Below are 24,085 nucleotides of genomic sequence, written 5' to 3' on the forward strand. Positions count from 1 at the left end.
TTTTCCTTATAAGCAAGTACATAATCCTTCAAGTTATTAAGAGAGGTGATTCAGGCTAAGTGAAGTTTTAAAATAAAATACTGCCAGTCTGCAAAAAATATGATCATTAATACTTTTTGCTGGACTTAATAAAAGGCATATTTATATGTTAGCTATCTTTAGGTCTTCATATCATACACATTAGTATTTTAGTCATATTTATTCACCAATTTAACAGACTAAGCAAAATTCCTTATTATTTTATTAACCAAGATGTAGATTGTTTTTAGAAACATTTTATTTACCCTTATTCCTTTTCCACTCACACCAACACAAACACTATAAATTATCATTTCTTCACCAAAAATAAAAGAGCTCAGGGAAATAGGAAAAGAACCAACAATCAAGCACTTTGTTTACTATTCAGTTATTCTCTTTAACTCAACTAAAACAAAATCTGGTTTCAGTTTCCTTGGATTCAAATGGCAATTCCTTGAACAACTTCAACAGACTGAAAAGGGTTTCAATGAAATTATGACAAAGTACTTAAAAATAATTGGTAGATATAAGCATTCTAATTAAAGAAAATAACTGAAAGCGATTGTATTTTATAGGTCTTTCCACTCCATTTTTAGCCTGAGAACCACAAAATGTACCTGAATTCTCATTACACAGTCAGTAATCATAATAAGTACAAAAAAACCTACCATTACGGGAAGTGTTGCCCAAGCGACAATGAGTCTGCCCAGCCCTAGAAGAGTAACTGAAGCCTTATGCCAGCAGGCCTATAAAGCACCAGCATTATTATTTACTTAAATGTTTATTCTTTAAAGTAATTTAAAATTATCTACATTTCAAATGCAGATTAACTCAAAGTAATATTCATTAAACCAAAGGTGTGATATTCTAGTTTGATATTTTTTCTAATACAGTACATTAATATGTTAAAATAATACCCCCTAAGATGATCTCACAGGTCACCAATGGTGCAGGCAAACACATTTAGTGAAAACTAAGTATCCTATATAATTCTCAACCTGATTCTTTTCTCAGAGAAAAAAAACTGATGAACATATATTAGCATCAACATTAAAATATTAATGTTCAGCTTAATGTCGTGATTGCTATGTATGCACTATAGTATACATCATTTAAATTTTAAAACAGTTGAAAGGCAGCTGAGTTGATATATTGAACCCAAAATACTCATTGCCTCAGTCTCATATTGGGAAGTTACTGAGCTTTGGGGAAATTGTAATTTACACCAAATGAAACTATATAGTTTACGTACAAAAGACAGGTTGACTGAACATTCTAATTGGATCCTCCTTCCAGTCTAGCCTCTGTGGTTTCTATAGCTGGTAAGAGTGAAAAGTGACCTTTTACTACCCTAGGAAGTGATTTCTATGCATGAGAGAGGAAAAAGGGGGCAAAATGTGATTCAGTAGGACAACTCTGCCACTTGTGTTCCATAGAAAAATCATTTTATTTTGAGCTTTTGATTTTAATTTGACTCATTCTTGGCACTAAACCAGTATATTCAATTTCTTCTGCAATAAAATTTCAAATCACCTGCCTATGCATCTACTGAGTGCTGAGAAAGGTACAACCTATTGGAGTTTGTTTTTCCAATGAGTTTATTCCATATTGCAGATGGAATCATCATCAAAACTCAGAAAGCTAAGAGGACAAATTGGTTCACAATGACTTAAGTTATAAATGACTTAAAACATCACTGTTCCCATGAACTCAACTACCCATACTTTACCTATTAATATAAAGCTCTGTAATGCCCCTAGATGTTCATTTTATTTATTTGTTTTCCATGAGAACAGGGGATGAGCTTTTCCTAGCACATAATTTCTTTGTGAAATTATAGTGACTAGCAAGACTAGGTGAAACATTCACTTAATAAAGTTCACAACATTATAGTAACAAATGATAGAAAAGAAAGCATGGATTCTAACCACTTTGTCCTCCTTTGGGAAAGCATCCAAGGAAGCAGAGCAAAAAGAGAGGAAAAAGAAGAAGAGAAAAATAAAAATAAGGCATATATAATAAATAGATTTAAATAGAACAATCATGTATTATTTTAAACTGTTAAAACACAGTTATTTTAAAAAGTAAATGTTTACTCTGCCTCAAAGTATTCATTGTTCAGGCTTTCATTGAAAATGAATACATACAGATCCTGTATATATAAGAAGATATAAAAATTGAGTACTATAATTTCCAAAATCTTTAGAACTTGGATTATTACATGTATATTTAAAACATTATTCAGAAAGAAATCTTAATTACTATTAATATTATTATATGAATATATTTTTGATTAAAGATTAAAGCAGTGCTTTCTTTTATTTTGTTCTTCTGAATATTTTTTGCAAATGGGATGAGTTTAGTAAAGACAGATTGACCACATTAGGCTTGGATGTCTACTCCAAAGCAGAGGTACCTCTTAGCTCAATTTCTTTTAAACATGAGTTTAACCCAAGTAATTGTAATATATCAATAGCTAACTGTATTGTTGTCAACTTTCCTCAAACTATAAGTAGAAAGTTAAAAACATTCAACAACGTAAGTTCTCTGTCAGTAGTTACACTCTGCTGATTCGCACACTACTACTTATTGCCCGTACCTTTCAAATTGGACAGTACCCCTATACCAAATGGTTTGTTAAATACTTTGACTATCATGCCCAGGTCTCATCTGTGAGAATTCATTTCAAACCAGTGCACTTAAGAACACTAAAGAAGGGATAATTAACAAACAGGTCTTGTGCACCTTTTTATGTGCCAGGTGCTATTTTAACCCAAAGTTGTTTTAAAAAGCTTTAACATAACATATGAAAATTAACTAAAGAACTTTTAGGAGGAAAACTTGTTAATCAGAATAGCACCTAAAGAAAAATTAAATAAATATCATAAAGACCTAGATTTTAATTATCATAATAATCATATACAGTAATTATTATTATCCAGTTTCATAGATAAAGAAGCTGTTGTTCAGAGAAGTTAATTATCTTCCCAAGGCCACGAAGATAACAGTGGGCTCACCTTAAAATATACAATAGATCTATTTTACTGAATATCTTAATTCCACTGGAAGAGATTTTTAGAATACCCTACTTGCAATTCAAATACACTACCAATGAATACAATGGTGATAGGGAGGTTGATTTTGATTTTGACTATGATTTTCTCAATTAGGAAAATATCAAAAGCACTTACAGCTTCCACATTATTTTTAAATATAACTTTGTACTATGTTAAATTGTGTATGTAATTAAATAATATATGAAATAACTTAGGGAAATACTGGGAATTCTTCAGGTACATGATAATCTTAACTGTTCTGTACTACATTGCAGATCTATATCAAAGAAAACTCACCCAGACATCCCTACAAATAATTCTACTGTACTATGATATGGATTATAATAAAGTACATTAAAATGTATTCTAAATTATTAGAATTTATTTAGTACTTCATCAATAATCATATTTAAGAGAACTAAATATGATTGTATATATTTAAAGCACTGGCTTACCAGAAGACCAGCTCTTATTTAATTAAGCCAAACAAGGAAACTTCATTGGATGAAACTAAATAGAGAAGTAAATAGAGAAGAAAATAGTGCAAAAATCCCCCCAATTTAAAAGAGTATGTTTTGACATACTCTTTAAATATCCAAATAATTTCCATTAGAGAAACTTAGCACTACATTACTTTACTGTGACAACAAATAGGAAATTACTCTCACAGAAGCTCATCATTGCTTCATACATATTATCTTGGTTTAATTTTAATGCCACGCAGTTTACCTTATATTTTACTTTCATTCAATCTGAGGTAGTTGCAGAAATGAAACTTTTTTTTTCATTTTACAAGAAGAACTGGGCATAATTACTTGCAAGAGTTTTATAATTCATGATACTAAATATATATTTACTACCTTCCTCAGAAAATTTACTCCCACAGATAACCTGTGGGTTTTGAATGGGAATTGTTTATTGAGATACATATGGAAAATACCTTTTTATGAATTGTTTTCATCACTGCTCCACTACTAGGAACCTCATGAAAAACAGAAAATGGGGACGGGGAACATGAACGTCTACATTTATGCCCAGGTGTGCTTTCTAACACTCATGTGTTTTCTGCTTGGGAGGTGCACTGCTTTTCCCTCTGCACTCAGAGTGCCTTGCACACTCAGGGAACACTCACGTTGTTGGATCGCAGAGACACGCGGCCTCCACAGCGAGCACAGAACTTGGTGCGGCAGTAGGAGCAGAGATGGCCACACCCATCAGCAAACTTTGTCTTATGACAGATTCCACAAGTCGGAGCATCATCTTTGTGCTCTCCCTGGTAACGCCGTGCTTCTTCCCCTATTTTTCTCACTTGTTCTTTATAGCTTTCAAATTGTTGATGCAATCTCCTGGGCAAAACAGAAAATGGTAGCAAACTAAGTAAATGAAAGAAGACAAAAAACCAAAGCAATTTTTCCTAACAGAACAGTGGTATAGCTATTTGAACTAAATCAAAACATACAAGGCAATTTTGCCACTAATCTTACCTCCAACAGTAAAAAAATGTATTTGCGTGTGTTCCATTGGTTCCAACTGTGCTTACCAGCAATGAACCATATATAAATAGACTCTATATAATCACTGTTTTGATTACAAAACAGTGGGATTCATGTATCCACTTCATGCCTCCACTTCTTTGAAACATGTGGCTTTCAAAGAATTTGGACTGGGGAACTCAACAATTTACAATTATACTCATGTATGTATACAACTGAAGCAAAAGTTATACAAAATCCTTAGTCTAACTATATATGATGTACTCTGGTATATTCTATCTCATTCTATTTTAAGTTTAATAGAGATTACTAATTAAAAAAAAAAACAAAACTTTGTCGTAGCAACTTGATTCCATGGCCCACTATTTGAGCATGATGTATACTTGGAAAAATACTGTTTTAAATTACAATGCTATGCTTCTGTCTTCCACAGAATATCTTCCTTTACTCCTCTCCTTGGAGATTATTTATATATTCAGTGTCTGATTTCATACAGTATACAAAATGTTACCTTATACATTATAATTGAGCTCACTAGTCTTTCCACATCACATGAAAAGTTCTAATCTAGGGGATCCCTGGGTGGCTCAGCTGTTTTGCGCCTGCTTTTGGCCCAGGGCATGATCCTGGAGACCCTGGATTGAGTCCCACGTAGGGTTCCCTGCCTGGAGCCTGCTTCTCCTTCTGCCTGTGTCTCTGCCTCTCTCTCTATCTGTGTCTCTCATGAATAAATAAATAAAATCTTAAAAAAAGAGTCCTAAACTATACCTTGCTAATATTCAGATTTTTACATATTCCAACTTTCCTTGATCTATTTCAGGTTATATGTATGAGAGCTGTTACCACTCTTTATTTAACGCATGCAACCAAAATTGTTGAGATAAACCATTTCCCATAAGAATGACCACACTTAATATGATTCAAGTCTCTTCCTCTCCCCATCAGCCCAAATCCCCCAATCTTAGATTGCTACAAATAAAAACTGTTTGCTGTTCTATACAGAATACTATGACATTCAGTGAATCCCCCAGTAAAAGAATGCCTTAGTTTTGTAAATGAGAACTGAAAGAGTTGTCCCAGGCCTAACCAACAGTATTGGCTATTATGACAAAGGAGAAACCCCTGGGAAATTCATCTGTGCACCAGAGTGAGTGTGCTGGATGTGACTATTTCCTTGAACACAGAGTACGCACACATGCTATAGTTAATAGGCAGTTAGCTTGATTCTCTACACCTAAGATAACTGTGGGAACTGGTACTCCCTGGAAACTTAATCACAAAAGTTAACTGTTAGGACTGTAGTGTTTGAAGTACTGAGATTTCATTCTATTTTCCTTTTAATGTCAACACCTCTTGAACAGAATTTTAACGATTACTTTAAAAATTTTGAATTCTCTCTCCTGCTTTGCCAACTGACACTTTTTCTATTTAATTCCCATAATTAAAGCAATCATACTTGCTCTAGGAAATAAAGTAGTTTAGAATCTGAAGCCCTTCTCGACTTAAAGGCTAGCCAATTTCAGTTCCTAGAAAGAAATAGTGATCAAGCATATCTGATTGACTTGAAGAGTGAAGTTATTTCATACATTAAATTTTTTATACCTTAAGCACCATTAATCTAGGCTCAAGTTGGTAGAAAACAACCATGGACATCTATTATTTCAATAGTAACCTTACAAAATAGCATTGGAAATCTTAAGACTTCTATTAAAGAAAATAATTATTAAGGAGTGGGAACAAGGAAATACCTCCAATCAAAGAAACAGATATAAACTCTAAGCACAGAGAGAGTGCATGAATAAATATTGTGAAAACCAGCAAATCAAATTTATTTAAGTAAATATAAATGAGAAAGCCAGGCTAAGGAAAAAGTTTCCCTATAAACTTACTTTGTAATATAGTATATGATTTAGTATGGGTGTTGGCAGACTTAATATTTCTGCCACACTGTAAATATGTTAGACTTTGGGCTGTATAGTCTCTTTTGCAACTACTCAACTCTATTGTAGCATGAAAGTAGCATAGATAATATGTAAATAATAAGCATAATAAATGTGGCTCTATGTTCCAATAAAACTTTATTACCAAAACAGACAGTGGTCCAGATTGGGCCCGTGGACCAGTTTGTCAGCTCTAGATTTAGTATATGCTCTATACTGAGGGGTAATTATTTAAAAATCCATTGTTTTTTTAAAAATTCAAACATAGAGGGGGCAGGCACCTGGGTGGCTCAGTGGTTGAGACTTTGGCTCAGGTCATGATCCCATTGTCCTAGGATCAAGTACCGCATCTGGCTCCCTGTGGGGAGCCTGCATCTCCCTCTGTCTATGTCTCTGCCTCTCTTCACTGCGTCTCTCATGAATAAATAAATAAAATCTTTTTAAAAAAATTCAAACATAAAGACTTTTATCCATCCTATAGGGCCCAATCAAAAAGAGCCTTTTATATAATACATACATGAGGGGCACTGACCACTGAGATGAAAACTTGCTCTGTGATGATCACATAGCATTTTATTTGGTCACTGACAGTATATATTTAACTGTATACTATTAGTATTTCTATATATATGACATCTTTCCTCTACCAAACAGTCAAAAGTATTAAAAATGCAGAGTTTACCAAGAAAGTTAAGACATAGACCTCCTGGATAGTAGTCAATACATACTTGCTAACTGGAAAAGTCATATACAAATATTTTTTCTTAGTCCATTTTGAGAAAAAACAAGTTCATACGGAGGATCATATATCCTGAAAAAACTTACTGCCATCAAACACTGAAAATACCAGATAGGATATCTAAAAGAAGAACTTTTAATTATTGAGTTGGGGAAGAAGTATGAAGATCCACAAAGGAGAAAAATAAAATAGGAGAGTGGCCCTGAAGAGACCACTGCCTTTGTGACAATGTTGAGGCTCTGGGACCAAGAACTTAACTTTTAACTTTCATACAAGTGAGCAAAATAATGTTGTAGTTAGGTACCCATCAAAAATAATTGAAATGGAGTGTGTGATTGCCAAACTGGTAGAGGGAAAAACATGGAACAAGAAAACAGTCAACCCATAGAGGACAGGAGTTGAAACAAACACACACAGACAAAGCCGGACAGTTATAAATTATGGCACACAATGGTAGAAATAATCCAATACCTCAGGAGCCACACAGTACATGTAATGTAATGGACTGCAGCATCATTAAAAGACAAAAGCCAACATGTTAGATTTTTAAAGATTTAGCTAAATGAAGTTTAGAAGAGATATAACTAAACTGTAAAGTATATTTAAAAGAAAAGAGTGAAAAATAATACATCCCCATAAAAGAATAAGGAAAACAACAGCAACAACAACAAAAAAACTGGGATCATATTTATGGCAAAAGGCATTACTAAAGATAAAAAGGTATTTTAAAAAGTATTAATTTCATTTCGTACAAGACAATTCTAAACCTAATTGCATATAATAACGTATAAAGCCAAAAAATGATAAAACTACTAAGGTAAAGAAATCCACCTTCATAGTATACTTTTATAAATCTGTCTCTCTCTGTAATTGACAGGCCAGACAAATAAAAAATAAATGATAGAGTATATTTAGACATTATTAACAACTTTGCATATTTATATGTATATGTCTTTTCCAGTAGAATAAAATTGTTAAGCTTATTGAGTACAGTACTTATTCATACATATTTATTGTGCTCAGTGGAAGAAGACTTTTTTTGCATACAGATATGAAATTTTTCAAGCTCTGGACCTCAAAAGTACTGAAAATGTTTTCTTTCTTAAGCTGAGCAGTGGGTGCATATTGTATGTTTTATTCTTTGTCTTTATATTTTACATTTATGTTATACAATATGCTTTTGCATGTATGAAGTATTTCATATTTAAAAAAAGGAAAAAGTCAGTTCTTTTTTTTTTTTTTTTTTTTTTTTTTTTTTTATGATGGCCACACAGAGAGAGAGAGAGGCAGACATAGGCAGAGGGAGAAGCAGGCTCCACGCACCGGGAGCCTGACGTGGGATTCGATCCCGGGTCTCCAGGATCGCGCCCTGGGTCAAAGGCAAGCGCTAAACCGCTGCGCCACCCAGGGATCCCCGAAAAAGTCAGTTCTATCTCATCAAATATCATTAAATAACAAATGAGTGCTATAAAGAATTGGAGAAAAACAATATATATGAGACAACATTGAAATTACAATAGAGCTCACCATTTATGCCTAATTAATTTAAAGAAGAAATGCATATGTTTAAATATATGATAACTTTATGAAGTAAATTCCAATCTTATTGATGAGGAAACTAATTTTTGTAGAGGGCTGTGTTTTTCCTTCCCACCTGAATATATCATGAAAATTCACATACTTCAGGTCTTACCTGAGCCCATAGAAAGCACGACACTTGCAAATGAAATGTTTCTGAATGCAGGACAGTTTATTACCAGGAAATGTCACACTGTGATTATGACTGGTTGATGGTACGTGACCAGAAGCTGACTATGGAAAAACATAAAGCTATGCTGATGAAATCAGGCCATGAAACTTCCATAGACCTGTTATTTCTGCTCAGTAATAGTTTCATTTAGTTTTCAACTCCTGTACAGTATTTATTCCCAAACTCTCTTTTCTCAAACTGCTTCAAGCTACTGGGTTCTCCTAAAAGACTCAAAATACTATTTTGGTGATTTATGAACTCAATGTCAATTCCCAACTGAACAAATGCTTGTGCAGCTTAGGCTATGGGGTTTCCCAGGACACGACAGGTGAGCAGGCAGCAACATGTCCTTCTCCAGTAGTCCATGGCAAGAAGGTTGGTAAGATAAGGCTTCTCAATTGAGGTATGACAGTGAGGTCTCTAGGTTCTCACTTTCTCCATGGGACATTTTAGGGGAGAAGTTTTCTTCCAGTCTCTTCTTCCAGTGGAAGAAAAACTCAGCCTTCAGAGTAGTTTGTAAGGATGGCAAATGCCAGGGGATAGTGTTCTTCTCCTAGAGAGATGTACCTAAGGGGCCTGGGGCAGTTCTTTGACAAGTGTTTGCTCCACAGCTCATAAGGCCATCCACACAAGCATCACTCACATCCTCCTAGAAGCTATCCCTTGGTGGCCTGTTCATATCTGTATACTCCTCTCATATATATTTAAAACTCCTTCCTGGTTTTGGCAGCAATCCATGTTTACACTACTTGTTTGGACATTCCCACAGGGAGAGAATTATTTTTGTCATAGGCTTCTTCCTCTCTTTACAGGTAGGACTCCCTTATTCCTCACTGAAAGAAAAAGTCCAACCAAAGTACCTATAGACCCCTCTAACTTATTTCCCATTGTGTTCCTTTTTTATCAGCAGACACTATAAAAGAAAAAAAGGAAGGAGAAAAGGCAGAGAGGAAAGAAGGGAAGGAGGAAGGTATGACATTTATTATTCTTACTTCTTCAAAATCTACTTACTCTGTAAGCTTCTGCAATGATCATCTAAGCTGTCGGTTAAAAATCAAGCTTAATTCCCTTTTTTCAATTTGTATTCCCCTTACGTTATTCTGATATCTCACTCTGTCAAGATGTTGTCCTCATAATAAATTTTGCTTTTGGAATCAGGATATTAGTAGTGAAACCATAAACAGCATATTTACTTTTCGTATCTGATGTTTTAATGCCTTAATCCATATCAAATATGTGACAGTGTTCTATTATGAATAATAAATGGAAATACATATTTTATTATACAGTATTATAAATGCCAGTAAATGTTAGTAATGCAGGACTGCAAATGTAAAATTTTTTTTGTGAAATTTATTTGTATATTCAGAATTTTAGAATTAACACAATATCCTTATTGATTAGTAAGGTTGACAATATATATGATCACAAATCTCAGATTTAAATTATCTAGACAGAAAAATGGAGTGTTATAAAATATGTAATATTATAAAAAGAAAAGCATTGGTACAAAAACTTTGGCTTTCTCCCAGGATGAGACTTTTTCCTTCGTTGTGTCACTGTAATAATCATTGCACTATTCTAACACCTGTGTACTCAACTCAAGAAATTCCAAGATTCTTGTTGTAAACAAGGTGTTCAGTGATTAATGGCATATTTGAAAGAAATAAAGATGAATGCCTAAAAATCTAAATATCATTCTTTAAATGTCTAAAAACATCATTCTGTAAGTGCAAAATAATTTAAACAGAAAATTATTGACATTATTCCCTATTAATAAGGATTTGTTGATCACTTACTATAAATAAGGTACACAGCAAGTTGCTAAATGACCAGTAATTACAGAATGCAAAGAAATCTTTGTAATTGGCATAGTACCTCATTTATTTATATTTTGTATTTTTCTTTCCTCCATCCCCAAAATGGCCAGAAGCTAGGAGACAAACCACCTTTCTTCCTGGCTTTTCTTTTCAAAGTCTACACTAGATTTGCCTAGAATAGGAGGGGTTTGGAAACTAGTGTTTTGCAATTTCAAGAGCCTAAGTGGCAGGCAGGCAGGAAGATCTGAGCTTTCCCTAAAATGAAGGAGGGGCAGAGACTGGGTAATTTAAGCACAGCACTCTAAAATGAGAATTGCTTTGGGATGTGCATACAATGGTGAGAAGGCATGGGTACTGAAAACAATAAGAATGGCTTCCTTGTTCCTTCCCAATCTTGGCACAGGACACATAAAACAGAGCATAATATAGGCTCCATGAAGTTAGTGACATGGAGACTAAAGCCAGGAGAGCTCTTCTGAAAATGTTAGATTGTTTAAGTGTCTCCAATAGACCTGGGGATGTCCAGGAGAAAGACCTGACAATGAATGAAATGTTTAATTTCATTAAACATTTTGCTAGCCAATAGGTTGGAGGCTTGCTTTAAAAGATTTTGACACCATACTCTATTGTCAAAAAATTCACACTAACCTCAACTCTAAAGCACAGTTCTTTATTCGAAGAAAGGTACAGCCTACTTAGGAAGTAAGTTATATGTAAACATAAATTAACAGTTTATGGCAACATATACCAAGTGACTGTTATGGAACATATACCATTCCAAGGAATGGAAGTAAAGTGTTCCACAGAGAGTAACCATTCTGGGTAAAATAGGGAGATTTCTTTGGTGTAGCTAGTCAAAAAACATTTCCCTAGGTGATTTATAACTTGGACTATTCCTGAATACTAAAGGTATGGCATTTGGTAATGTTAATAGAAGTACTCCAGCAAAGACATAGGAAAGCCAGGTGTAGGGCCTAACGTAATTTGATCACAAACAACACAATTGTGAATGTTCTCAAACTTCTCAAAAATGTAAGCTGAAATTAAATTCTCTTTTAGAGTCTTTATATATCAGCAAATAAGCACCCACTTTATATGTTCTAATGAATGACAGTCTAGTAATCACACATAACTGACTGTGAAGACATATGTGTGGTTAAAAAAATGGTTTCTTGGTCTCAAAACACAGTTGTCCCCTTTTTTTTTAAATTATTTTTTTAATTTTTTTTTTTAATTTATGATAGTTACATTGAGAGAGAGAGAGAGGCAGAGACACAGGCGGAGGGAGAAGCAGGCTCCATGCACCGGGAGCCCGATGTGGGATTCGATCCCGGGTCTCCAGGATCGCGCCCTGGGCCAAAGGCAGGAGCCAAACTGCTGCGCCACCCAGGGATCCCCAGTTGTCCCCTTTTTAATGAAATCATCTCTCTGATTCTACTCTATAACAGAAGAGCAGTAAAATTCCACTGCATTCCAGTGTTGACTAAATTTTTGTAATGATGCTTGGAAATAACAGTCCCTTATATTAGAGTTGAGTTGGAAATCACATCACAGCCTTTTAATTTTTTTTTTTAATTTTATTTATTTATGATAGTCATACAGAGAGAGAGAGAGAGGCAGAGACACAGGCAGAGGGAGAAGCAGGCTCCATGCACCGGGAGCCTGATGTGGGACTCGATCCCGGGTCTCCAGGATCGCGCCCTGGGCCAAAGGCAGGCGCCAAACCGCTGCGCCACCCAGGGATCCCCTACATCACAGCCTTTTAAACACAATATCAAGTTATGGAATTTGGTGCTATAAAATTGTTGGAAGGGGGATAGAAGTGAGTTCTTAGCCTGATCTTCAGGAACGACTCTTAAAACAAAAGCATAAACCAGAGACTCAAAGTTCCTTGATCAGGATGTTGCAGGATCAGAAAGCCACTGCCCATATTGCTGGTGTTAGAATCCTACCATGTCAGCTCATCCATTCTGATCTGAAAACCACCACCACAGCAGCTCTGAGCCTGCCAGAGAGGCCAGCAAAATGGTTGTCCTGCATGCTGCCCTGGCTCTCCATTTAATTCAGTTTCAATTCAGGTCTCATACAAGTACATCTGACTGGTGGAACCTAAATCACGTCAGGAAATCTACCTGCAAGATAATCTGTGAAATTTGGTTTTGAGATTCCTGGCTTCTTCATAAACTCCTTAGAGACAGTTGTTAGAATCAGTCTTCCACTTCAGCTACAATCCTCTGATTAAGTGAGAAATACCTGTGTCAGAGATTTCCTACCATATTTTCTCTCTCTTAATTCGTGTACTGAACGCACACTTAGTGAACACTCTGGGGAGCATTTTGCCTCTACCTGGAAATTTCTTTTGATAAATGCAGTCCCCTAAAAAAGTTATGCCCACATATAGGTAGCTGTCCAGTCCACTGTATCTAGTAAAAAAGCGAACCAAAGTAAAATTCAGACTCACATACAAGACACATATACAAACAAACCAAAAACTCTTTTTGTAGTGATTAGATGCATAGCACAAATCTACCACCTGTGGTGAAGGCTCTCATTATTCTTCACTTGGGTTGTTTTGTCAACTTTTTAACTAGGCTCTGGCCAGCAGATTTCCTCACTCTATTTCATCTTTCATATGGTCTGAATGATCAAAGTGATCATAACAAAGTGAATCGATTATGTCAATCCACTGCTAAAATAGCATCCATAAGATATAGTCCAGTTCCTCATCCTGGGGTGATTCTCCCTTTACTACCACTTACTTATCTATCAGCATCTCTTACAAATGCTTCTCATATATTGTGCATCTAAAATTGTAGATTGTATAAAACACAGTTCTCATTAGACTTAAAAACATCAATTTGACAAATATTTATTGAGCTCCAAGTGTACAACAGACACTGCCTGAGTCTCTAGGGGGTACAAAGAAAACAACATACATAACATAAGAGGAAACTGAGTTTTACTTATTTTATTACTTTATTGAAGGCTTTTTGATAAATGTCAGAAAATGGTCTTTTTGTGGGTCTTTTTGTGGGATCATGTGCCCACATTAGAGATTTTTTTTTCTTTTCAAAGCCTAATGTAATTTGATCACAAACATAAAACTTGATTTGTTTTAACAAAATGTAACTTTCTAGGCAGGCCCTAAGCACAAAATTAAGGAAGGTTTATGATTTGCTATTAATGGCTAAATAGTTTTTGCTGTTTAGAGGAACAAGTTGTCTTGGTTAACTTGTATCAATATATTTTTGTGGTTTTTCAAATTATATTGTACATATGTTATTTTATTTTTTAAATATTTTTATTTATTTATTTATTTATTTATTTATTTATTTATTTATTTATTTGAGAGAGAGAGAGCACAATCAGGGGGAGCTGCAGGCAGAGGGAAAGGGAGACTCAGGCTCCCCATTGAGCAGGGAGCCAGGTGTAGGGCTCTATCCCAGAACCCTGGGATCATGACCTGAGCTGAAGACAAACTCTTAACTGACTGAGCCACCCAGATGTCCCACATATATACTTATTTTAAATATTAGTTGTTTACAGATTTGTGACATATATATGAAATATTCTTCAAAAGGAACTGATTGTAATTGCAAATTTGTGTGATATAGGTGAAATCACTTTTACAACAGTGTATTTTTTCTTTTCAGCCTTGAACTTCCTAATGCAACCTGAACTCTTACCAAGCATTATAGAACTTTAAATTATCAGAAATTTGTTCATCTAAATTTACTTAAGCTAATTTTTCACTTAACACCAATCTGTAGGAATATAACATGCTATTTCTCCATATGACCATTTTAGCTTTCTTTGAAATGTCCCTTTTGTTTTCTCTTTCAAACCTTGTGAATTATTCCTGAAATTTAAGAAAACTAGTTGTATAAGCTTGAAACCTAAGCCCCCTACTTTGCTCAGACTTGGGGTTCACTACTTTGGAATCATTCAAACTCCATTCTCAGAATGAGAAAATATAAAGAAAAGATTCCAAAACCCAATTTTAAATGGAAATATTTTGGAAAATAAAAGATGCAGGAGGAGAGACTTTGAAAATGATTGTGTACAAGTTTCTCATTTATAAAATTTAGAATCATTATTATAAGGTTGTAAAACTGGTTTGTGATAATTAGATCCTCTATTTTCAACTTTCTACTATATTTTCCTACCTTCAGAATACTCATTTGAATATGGCTAAAGGAATTAAAAGTTGACTTGTGAAGGATGTCTCCTTGCTATTCTTAAACTGTATCAAAATTATTGAAGGGGCTTTGTTAAAATGCAAGTTCTTGGACTGACAGGGCTTCTGATTCAGTAGATATGGGATATATTCCAGGACCCTGACTTTTTATTTTTATTTTTTTTAAAGATTTTATTTATTTATTCATGAGAGACACAGGCAGAGACACAGGCAGAGACACAGGCAGAGGGAGATGCAGACTCCATGCATGGAGCCCGATGTAGGACTCGATCCTGGGACTCCAGGATCATGCCGTGAGCCAAAGGCAGACGCTTAACCACTGAGCCACCCAGGTGTCTCTGGACCCTGACTTTTTAAAGGTCAGATCACCAGGTGATCCTGGTGCAGATCATCTGGGGACTATGGTACAGTAGACATCATTGAAAATAAAGGCATTTTTTTCCATACATCTTCCATCATGCTTGATAAAATTACTCTTCATCACATAATTAAATTTTAATCATAAGTGTAAAACCTGAGGGAAATCTATATAAAAATATGCAGAAAATTTAAAATATTGCCATATAACTTAATTTGATACCCACCATTTAAAAAAACTTAACAATATTATGAATTACAAATATATACATATAAGTATTTGTAGGTTTCTTAAGTGAACATAATAGGAATGAGGGGCAGGGAGGGATAAATAAATGAAGCAAAGAGGATTTTTAGGGCAGTGAAACAACTCTGTATGATACTACAATGGTGGATACATGCCATTATACATTTGTCCAAACCCACAGAATGTGCAACGCCAAGAGTGAACTCCAATGTAAACTATGGACTTTGGGTGATAATGATGTGTCAGTGTAGGCTCATCAATTGTAGCAGCACATGTGCCACACTGGTGGAGGATGCTGATAAAGGGAGAGGCTATGCATGTTTAGGGGCAGGGTCATATAGGAAATCCCTATAATTATGAGGAAATCTTCCTGGGACATCTGGATGGCTCAGCAGTTGAGTGTCTGCCTTTGGCCCAGGGCGTGATCCGGGGATGCTGGATCAAGTCCCACACTGGGCTCCTTGCGGAGAGCCTGCTTCTCCCTCTCTGTCTCTGCCTCTCTCTCTCTCTCTCTGTGTCTCTCACGAATAAATAAAATATTTTTAAAAAGAGGAAATCTTCCTCTTAATTGTTCCGTAAACCTAAAACTGCTCTAAAAATAGTCTATAAAAATTTTTGCCATAAAAGGCTATAATAAAACATATTGAATATACAAAAACGTTATATTTATAAATATTATATATTTCACAAACATTTCATTAATTCAGATATTTATCTCAGATACTACTGAATAATGTTTTAAATTACTACAGTTGAAAATATGTTCCAGTTTCTGTCTAAAACCATTATTAGTCTGTAGTTTAACAGTATACTTTCTACTTATTACAAATGTCCAGCAGATGGCACTAAAGATTTTAATTTTTATACTGAGTTCTTAGTTATTTAAACTATTTTCTTTAAAATATCTAATGTGCTAAATAAAATTGGTTGAATCAGCAGGGGGTATAACTTATTAGAAAAAAATGTGTTTTCAGAGGTAGCTGTAAAAGAACAAAAAAGAAATTTATAAAGTGGTGGAACTTCTGCTCTTTGGTGGAGGAACCTCATTCTATGTGGGTCTTTAAAAATTATATATTAGGATGAGCACTGGGTGTTTTTCTGTATGTTGGTAAATTGAACACCAATAAAAATTAATTAAAAAAAATAAAAATAAAAGTCCTTCAAAAAAAAATTATATATTTGGGACACCTGACTGGCTCAGCAGTTGAGTGTCTGCCTTAGGCTCAGGGTGTGATCCAGGGGTCCAGGGATTGAGTCTCTGCATCCTACAGAGAGCCTGCTTCTTCCTCTGCCTGTGTCTCTGCCTCTCTCATGAATTAATAAAATCTTAAAAAAGAAAAAAGAATAAAAATTACATATAAAAGGTTTTGTCAGATATTTTATTTTTTTATTTTGTCTTCCAGTTAGCACTGTTAAAGATGTAGTTCATCCAATCAGCATCCAACAGTGTTCTGAAAGCACTGAGAGATGACACTTAGGAAAAATAAGAGCATAGCTGATGATTAGCTCTTAGTGTTTTATAGCCTGTTACTTCAGTCAAGCATTTATTTTTAATTCCGTTTTCAATTTACCATAGGAGGCCACTCCTGAGTAAGCATTAAAGGAAGACATTTCAGGACACAGAGGCCCACTAGCACACATTTAAATTTTTGCTCCACTTCATCTCCCAAAATGCACCTTCACTGTGCTCCTGGGTTCCGTGAGACACTGCATGTGTAGAAGCTTTGTGTGTTAGGCCTTGATGTATTTGCTTCTAAATTATGGAATAGTTGCACTGCTTTCTAATATTTGAGATCTATCAGAGGTCTAAAATTGAAAATCTGGCACAAGAGGTAATCATTTTCATACCTGACAAGCAGGTTATCTTGTTCACAGCACAGTTCAAGAGAAGAAAATCAAGTGAAAAGAACAGAAAGTATAAAGTAGCAAATTAAATAGTATTGAAATTTTAGAAAGAAGTGAATTCAGTTTTTAAGAAAATAATCTAATAGGTAATGTTGATACCATCTGCATCATAAATATGTAATTGATCAATATTAAATACATCTAATTATATTCCACGTGTACTTTTCCAGGATGTGTCATTTGATCATGTTAATTGACCTAGGGATGGGCAATTTCAAAGAAAGTGGTGTCTACACATGATATAGCCAAAGCATTAGGTACTCAATTCATGCCTATACAACATGCTATAAACCTTATCTTTCTATTATCTTGACTATTTTCACCAGACTTGTTATGTATTATTACTGTGGGGAAGGGAAAGAATCAAACCAACTTCATTTCACAATTGCTTTTTGGAAGGGGTTAAATACAAAAATTTAAGTGCATGACTATGAAGAAATTATTTAAACTCTATTCTTCAGTTACCTCATTTACAAATTGGTGATAATAATAGCAACTTCATAGGATTGGGGGTGGGGAGTTAGTTGAGATGATCAATGTGAAGTGCTTAGTATAGTGTCTAGCACATGGTAAAAGCTCAATAAATGTCAGGTATCATTATATGTACACATAGATAATATATGAGAAAATAAAGCACTTTGCTTTTAAATTTCTGAGTACACTTAGCTGATAACTTTGAGAAGCAGCTATAACTGTCAGGATTTCCAGGCATATAGGTATCAGTATGAGCTACTTAGATCATCTATCAATTGACCAGTGATAAAGAGATAAAAGGTCATCTTACAAGATGGAAGAGAGAAAGGTGAGCCTGCTGATATAATTTGTTTTGTGGAAAGTCCAGGAGATATGCTCACTCGGGAGAATACACATAATTTTGTCTGAATCTTTTGTCAGCTTTTTAAAATGGTCATTTCTAACTCATACAAAAAGAAAGAAAAAAAGGAGATTCTAAAATCTTTTTAAAAAGACTAATATCATTAGGCTATATATGTATTCTAAATGCTCTGAAATGGTGGAAGAATGAATGATATATAGAAAAATTCTAATATGTCAAAAAGTTGTTTCTTTTTACTTCTAATATCTAATAAATTTATGCACGTTGAATGTATTCTCATTAGTGAGTTAACCAACTTTTACTGCTTATTCATTTGAATGATAAAATATAATCTGGGAGGTGGTGGCTAAAGGGGACCTTTCTGTGTAACTTGGACAAAAGATCACTATCTTACACTTGTAATATTTAATCAGAATAATTCCTTTAGGCATGCCTGGGTCGCTCACTGGGTTAAGCATCTGCCTTTGGTTCAGGTCGCGATCCCAGGATGCTGGGATCGAGTGCCACATCAGGCTCCTTGCTCAGAGGGGAGCCTGCTTCTCCTTCTGCCTGCCACTCTCCCTGCTTGTGCTCTGTCACATAAATAAATAAAATCTTTTTTAAAAAATATGAACAGTCCCATGAAGCTCTGTAAGATGCTCTGTTTCCCAGAAATCACAGAGCCATAGGGGGAAATGAGAAGTGCAATGTTCCATAATTTGCAGGCATCTAACAACTCTGCCTCCATGGACAGAACCTTTGGTTGGTCAAGCTTAGTGATTACCCATCTCAGCTACCAGGCTCTCTATGATACCACCAGTAACATCCCTGTCTTGTCTGATCAAAGGTGCTATCTCACCTACTTCTCCCTAGAGAGGAGTTAATGAAGACATGTCAATTCTCTTCCAGGTAGAGTAAGGAAATGTATTACTAGCTTCCTGCCTCCAGGAAGTAAGAGTACTAACATATTTCTTTGGTTTTGGATTTAATCCACATACATAGCAATACTTGAGAAGTCAGCAGAGCCCAAGGGTTCTGGGGCCAAATATTCTTTCCTGGGATCTTCCTTTTACTAACCTTGTGGGCTGGCAAGTTAACACCCTAATACTCTACTTTTTTCATCTCTGAAATAGAGATGATAATACCAACCTACTTACAGGATTGTTGTGGGGATTAAAATAGCTAATATATGTAAAGCACTTAGAGAGGTGTGGATGTTACCAAGTACTCTATAAAACGTTAGCTATTTTTTTATAATGTACAGAGAAAATAGTGAAAGAAAATCAGATAAAGCATCTCTTTTTGTTCTGTGCCATCTAACATCATTTAATGGATTGCAATATGTAAGTAGGATTTAGAATTATGAAATACAGTGTCTAGGTTGAGTTCAGATTTTTAAAAGCAGCTCCAGAAAATATCCTACTTTTAAAGCCTGAATTAAATATCTGAAGACTAAGAAATGTATTCCACAAAGGTTTCCTCTTTTTCATTTTTTAAAAGCAGAGAAATACAAGCTTCCTGAATTTTACTTGCACAGTATAGTGAATTAGTCAGCCATCATTAGGTACAGTATTTTCTAAGCCATTCTGGAATGCATTTCAAGACAAGTGACAAGATGTAATTTCCTTCCCATTATATTTGCTAATGGTGACATCTGTTTTCATCCCTTAATTAAAATACATTGTTAATATGCATTTGAGACCCAACTATCATCTAAATAATATAACAGGTGTTGTAAATAACTGAAGTTCTTTTATGCCCATGAAAGGGAGATCATAAAGCAGATAATTCAAATGGCTTTGCAAATGTACAAGCTAAATTTCCAGAAAATATAAGACTTCTTAATTTACACAAATGTATTTGCAGTCTATATCTCTTGCCTGTGACCCAGAACCCCTACCATTATTTAATCAACTCCAGACAACATCTTCTACCCTTACCAGCCACTGCCTGAGAATAATCAAGTCTATTTTTAAAACTTACCATCTTATGTTATATTTAGATACTAAAAATGTCTCACAATCAGCTTTCACTAATCATAGTGCGCACAAAGATAGAAATAGTCCATTTTACCTTTTCTAATATTGCATTATCTATGAAAAACTTTGAATAATATCAAGGCACTTTAAATCTAAACTGCGTTTAATTCAATAGAATATTCTAGAACCCCGGACAGAAAATGTTGCAGTTTTTGTCATTGTAATCATCCATCAAAGCACGATCTGATTCCAGTTCAATAATCTGATAAATTTTGAAGCAGTTGGTCAAAAAGAAAATGGTTTGCTACACAAATGGTCCCAGACCTATAATGGTTTGACTTACAATTTTTCAACTTTACAATGGCATAAAAGCAATATGCATTCAGTAGAAGCCATACTTCAAATTTAAATTTTGATCTCTTCCTAGGCTAGAAATGTGCAGTATGATACTTTCTCATGATGCTGGGCAGTGTCAGGGAGCTAGAGCTCCCAGTCTGCCATTCAGTCATGAGGGTCAACAACTGATACACTTAGCCATTCTGTACCCAAATAACCATTCTGTTTTTCATCTTTAGTACAATAGCAGTAAATTAGATGAGATATTATTCTATCTTATTATAAAGTAGACTTTTTGTTAGATGATTTTGCCCAGCTGTAGGCTAATGTAAGTTTCTGAGCATGATTAGGTAGGCTAAGCTAAGCCATAGCATTCTGTAGATTAGGTGTATTGAATGAATTTTTGACTCAACAATATTTTCAACTGACAATGGGTTCAGTAGGATATAACCTATTGTAAGCTGAGGAAGATCTGTATTTCACTTAGAAGAAACACCCTATTTCCTACTTATTTTACTGTTGTTTCTCTTGAGTACTTGATTAATCTCTTTTGGTAGATCATCTCAAACTTAAAACCTGGGTCCTGTCATCTCTTACCCAACTCAGTAACTCCTGCATCAAGTCCCACAGAACAGGCAATCAATACATACTTAGAGTTTAATTCGAAATCTATTCAGTGGCCCAGAAAGACATGTTGTCAGTCCTTAAGAAGAGTCTACTCCTCCTCTTTCTCCTTAAGTTTCACTGCCCTCTGCTCCTCTTAGGGTTAAACCTAGTAGCCTAACTGAATATACTGTAGCCATGCAGAGTGAACTTTATATTTTACCATCATCTGAGAATTCTGAATGCTAAGTAATGTTACGGTCACTATTGATTTCCCTGCTTTTCAAAATATAAATGGGGAAGTCAGGGAAGGCCTGACTCAGATGGTGAAATTTGAGCAGACCTGAGGGAGGTGAGAGAACAAGTCACAAGGAGCAGACTTGGCAGAGGGAATAGCAAGGGTGGTGAAGGCCTGCGGTGGGAGCCTGTCTGGGGGATCTAAGGAAAAGCCAGCTAGCCAGCATGGCTGGGCAGGACTGAGCAAAGGCACAGTTGTGACTCGGGGTGGTGGTGGGGGGGAGGTATATAAGTCTCATAGTCATCCTAAATATTTGGCTTTTACTCTGTGTGAATGGAAAGCCACTCTAGGTTTGAATGGAGGAGTCAGATGACTAGACTTAGATTTTCACGGGATCCCTGTGGCTCCTATGTTTGTAATAGAAGGCAGGTTTGGAAGCAGAGACAACAGTCAGGAGACCACACAAGAGTTCAGGTTGGTGATGATAAAAATCTGAACCAGACCTCAGGGGATGGAGGTGGTAAGAAGTGGTCAGATGCTTTTTCCTCTTATCTTACTTTAAATCTTCCCAGAGCATTCGCAGGTAGACATATTTTTATTTTCATGACTGTAATGTAGTTTCTTTTTCTTTTAAAACTGTTTCTCAGGGTGCATTTTTACTTCATGCTGTATATTTTCTCTCACCATCAAAGACAACTATTGCCCAACCACACAAAGTGAAGAGTGATTGGCTTTCTCAGGCTAAGTGACACCAAAGAAAATGCTCTCTGTAGGAATTACCACATAATGAGGAGATGAAGAAGTAGTATGGTATGTTATCTCATAGTTAAAAATACCCAAATTTATTTGGTGCTCTGTTGGTCTCATGGACAAAGTACCTAGCTACCACCCACCCAACTTCTAAAATCTGGTACTTAGTAAAGTATCAAGGTAGATCTGAACTGAATAATGATTGTAAATCACTATAAAATTACCAGAAATTTCATTTATCTTATATATTCTATTAATAATATGTAGGCAATGTGAATACACAATAATCTCATGTCTGGAAATCTTATGTTAATAGTGTTCCCACAGCTCCTTTTCACTTCTCGCTGCAGTACCAAGTCCCAGTGGTCACTATTTTTGTGTCCAAGGCACAAATGAAAGTAGAAATTAAATGGTTATTAGAATGCAGGTTCTGTGGGGGGAAAATAGCTCTAATCTTTAACATTTTTTGAAATATTTTTCTACTGTGTTTTTCTAATTTTCCCTTAACTACTTATAGAACCCTAAACTGTGATGTTCTAATGCAGTTAACTTCTTCTAACACATTGAATGCCTTACTATATAGTGTGTGTATGTGTGTCTCTATGTGTATGCTTGTATATAGATGTGTGTTTTAAACCTTGTTAGATGACCCAGGATACAGCAGAGCCTCAAGTTCTCCATTTTAATATCAGTTCTCCTTGTGCAAGGCTATAAATATAGAGATAGCAGGAAGGAAAGAGAAATTTCTTCAGATGTTAAGAGAATGCTTCTCCAAATAATCTCTTACATTAGCTTATTTTGTTGTTGTGTTTGGTTTGGTTTTGATTTTGGTTTTATTCTGTTTTTGCTTTTGCTTCTCCTAAGTCTAGGAGAAAGCTTCTAATGGGGGTTCTGTGTAAACAGGTACTGAACTTAAGAAAGGAAATGTGTGGGAAATATCAGAAAGGGAGACAGAACATAAAGACTCCTAACTTTGGGAAACGAACTAGGGGTGGTGGAAGGGGAGGAGGGCGGGGGTGGGGGTGAATGGGTGACGGGCACTGGGGATTATTCTGTATGTTGGTAAATTGAACACCAATAAAAAATAAATTAAAAAAAAAAAAAGGCCTGTTAGAGCAACCTGTCCCAATTCCCTAGAACTCCTATATAGGCACACTGGTGAATCTAAACAAGTCTCTTTGGCCAACACCTACAGGGAGCCAAGGGTCTCAGATATGGTACCAGGGAAGCAACAGAGGCTTTACATAGTGAACTCTGGGCATGGCTGCTACAGTCACCAACAGTTTGTAAGGATCTTCTTACCAACATAACAAGAAAATCCTTCACAGTAAAAGAGCAATCAACAAGACAGACAATACATGAGATACTAGGAAATGGAACTGAGAAGAAAGAACAAGATATAAAGAGGGCTCAGTGTGACTACAGGCAAAAAGGTAACATTTCATATTAATTACTCACACCTAAAATCTGGTGTGTACAGTATGTCTCCTGCCTAAAAATAATTTAAACAGCCTGGCTAGGAGCGTCGCTAATTTGTCTCTGTGCACATCCTGCTGCTCACCTTTCTATAGAATCTGTGTAAGAAAAGATTTTTCAAGGCTACTTTAACTATATCATCTCAGCTTCATCAAGTGCTTAGGCTGTAGGCTTCATGTATAAATACTCCTGGCTTTAATGATAGGCAAGTTATAGTCTTTAACAGATTTACTTTCAAAACCCAGAGGTTTCTGGCTTTTGTTTTAGCTTTGAATACCGTGAGTAAACAGAAGCGCAAGGGCACAGGCAAGTTGTTTTATAAATTCTGAAAAACTCAGCTATCATCTAAGGTAATACCAATCTCTT

General features: G+C 35.3%; 1 protein-coding gene across 26 annotated transcripts in view; it reads right to left on the bottom strand.

Annotated features, from left to right (window-relative positions):
- Positions 1 to 24,085, bottom strand: part of RIMS1 (regulating synaptic membrane exocytosis 1) — a 477,727-nt gene that overhangs the window by 274,514 nt on the left and 179,128 nt on the right. For all 26 annotated transcript variants that reach the window (XM_041766486.1, XM_041766386.1, XM_041766468.1 and 23 more), the window contains exons 3-4: positions 4,207 to 4,420; positions 1,947 to 1,958 (exon numbers count right to left, since the gene is read on the bottom strand). In XM_041766486.1, coding sequence (XP_041622420.1) covers positions 1,947 to 1,958; positions 4,207 to 4,420 — 226 coding nt within the window. The remainder of the gene's footprint in view (positions 1 to 1,946; positions 1,959 to 4,206; positions 4,421 to 24,085) is intronic.

The sequence above is a fragment of the Vulpes lagopus genome, chromosome 1 (assembly GCF_018345385.1).
Source record: "Vulpes lagopus strain Blue_001 chromosome 1, ASM1834538v1, whole genome shotgun sequence".
In the NCBI taxonomy this organism is placed as follows: Eukaryota; Metazoa; Chordata; class Mammalia; order Carnivora; family Canidae; genus Vulpes; species Vulpes lagopus.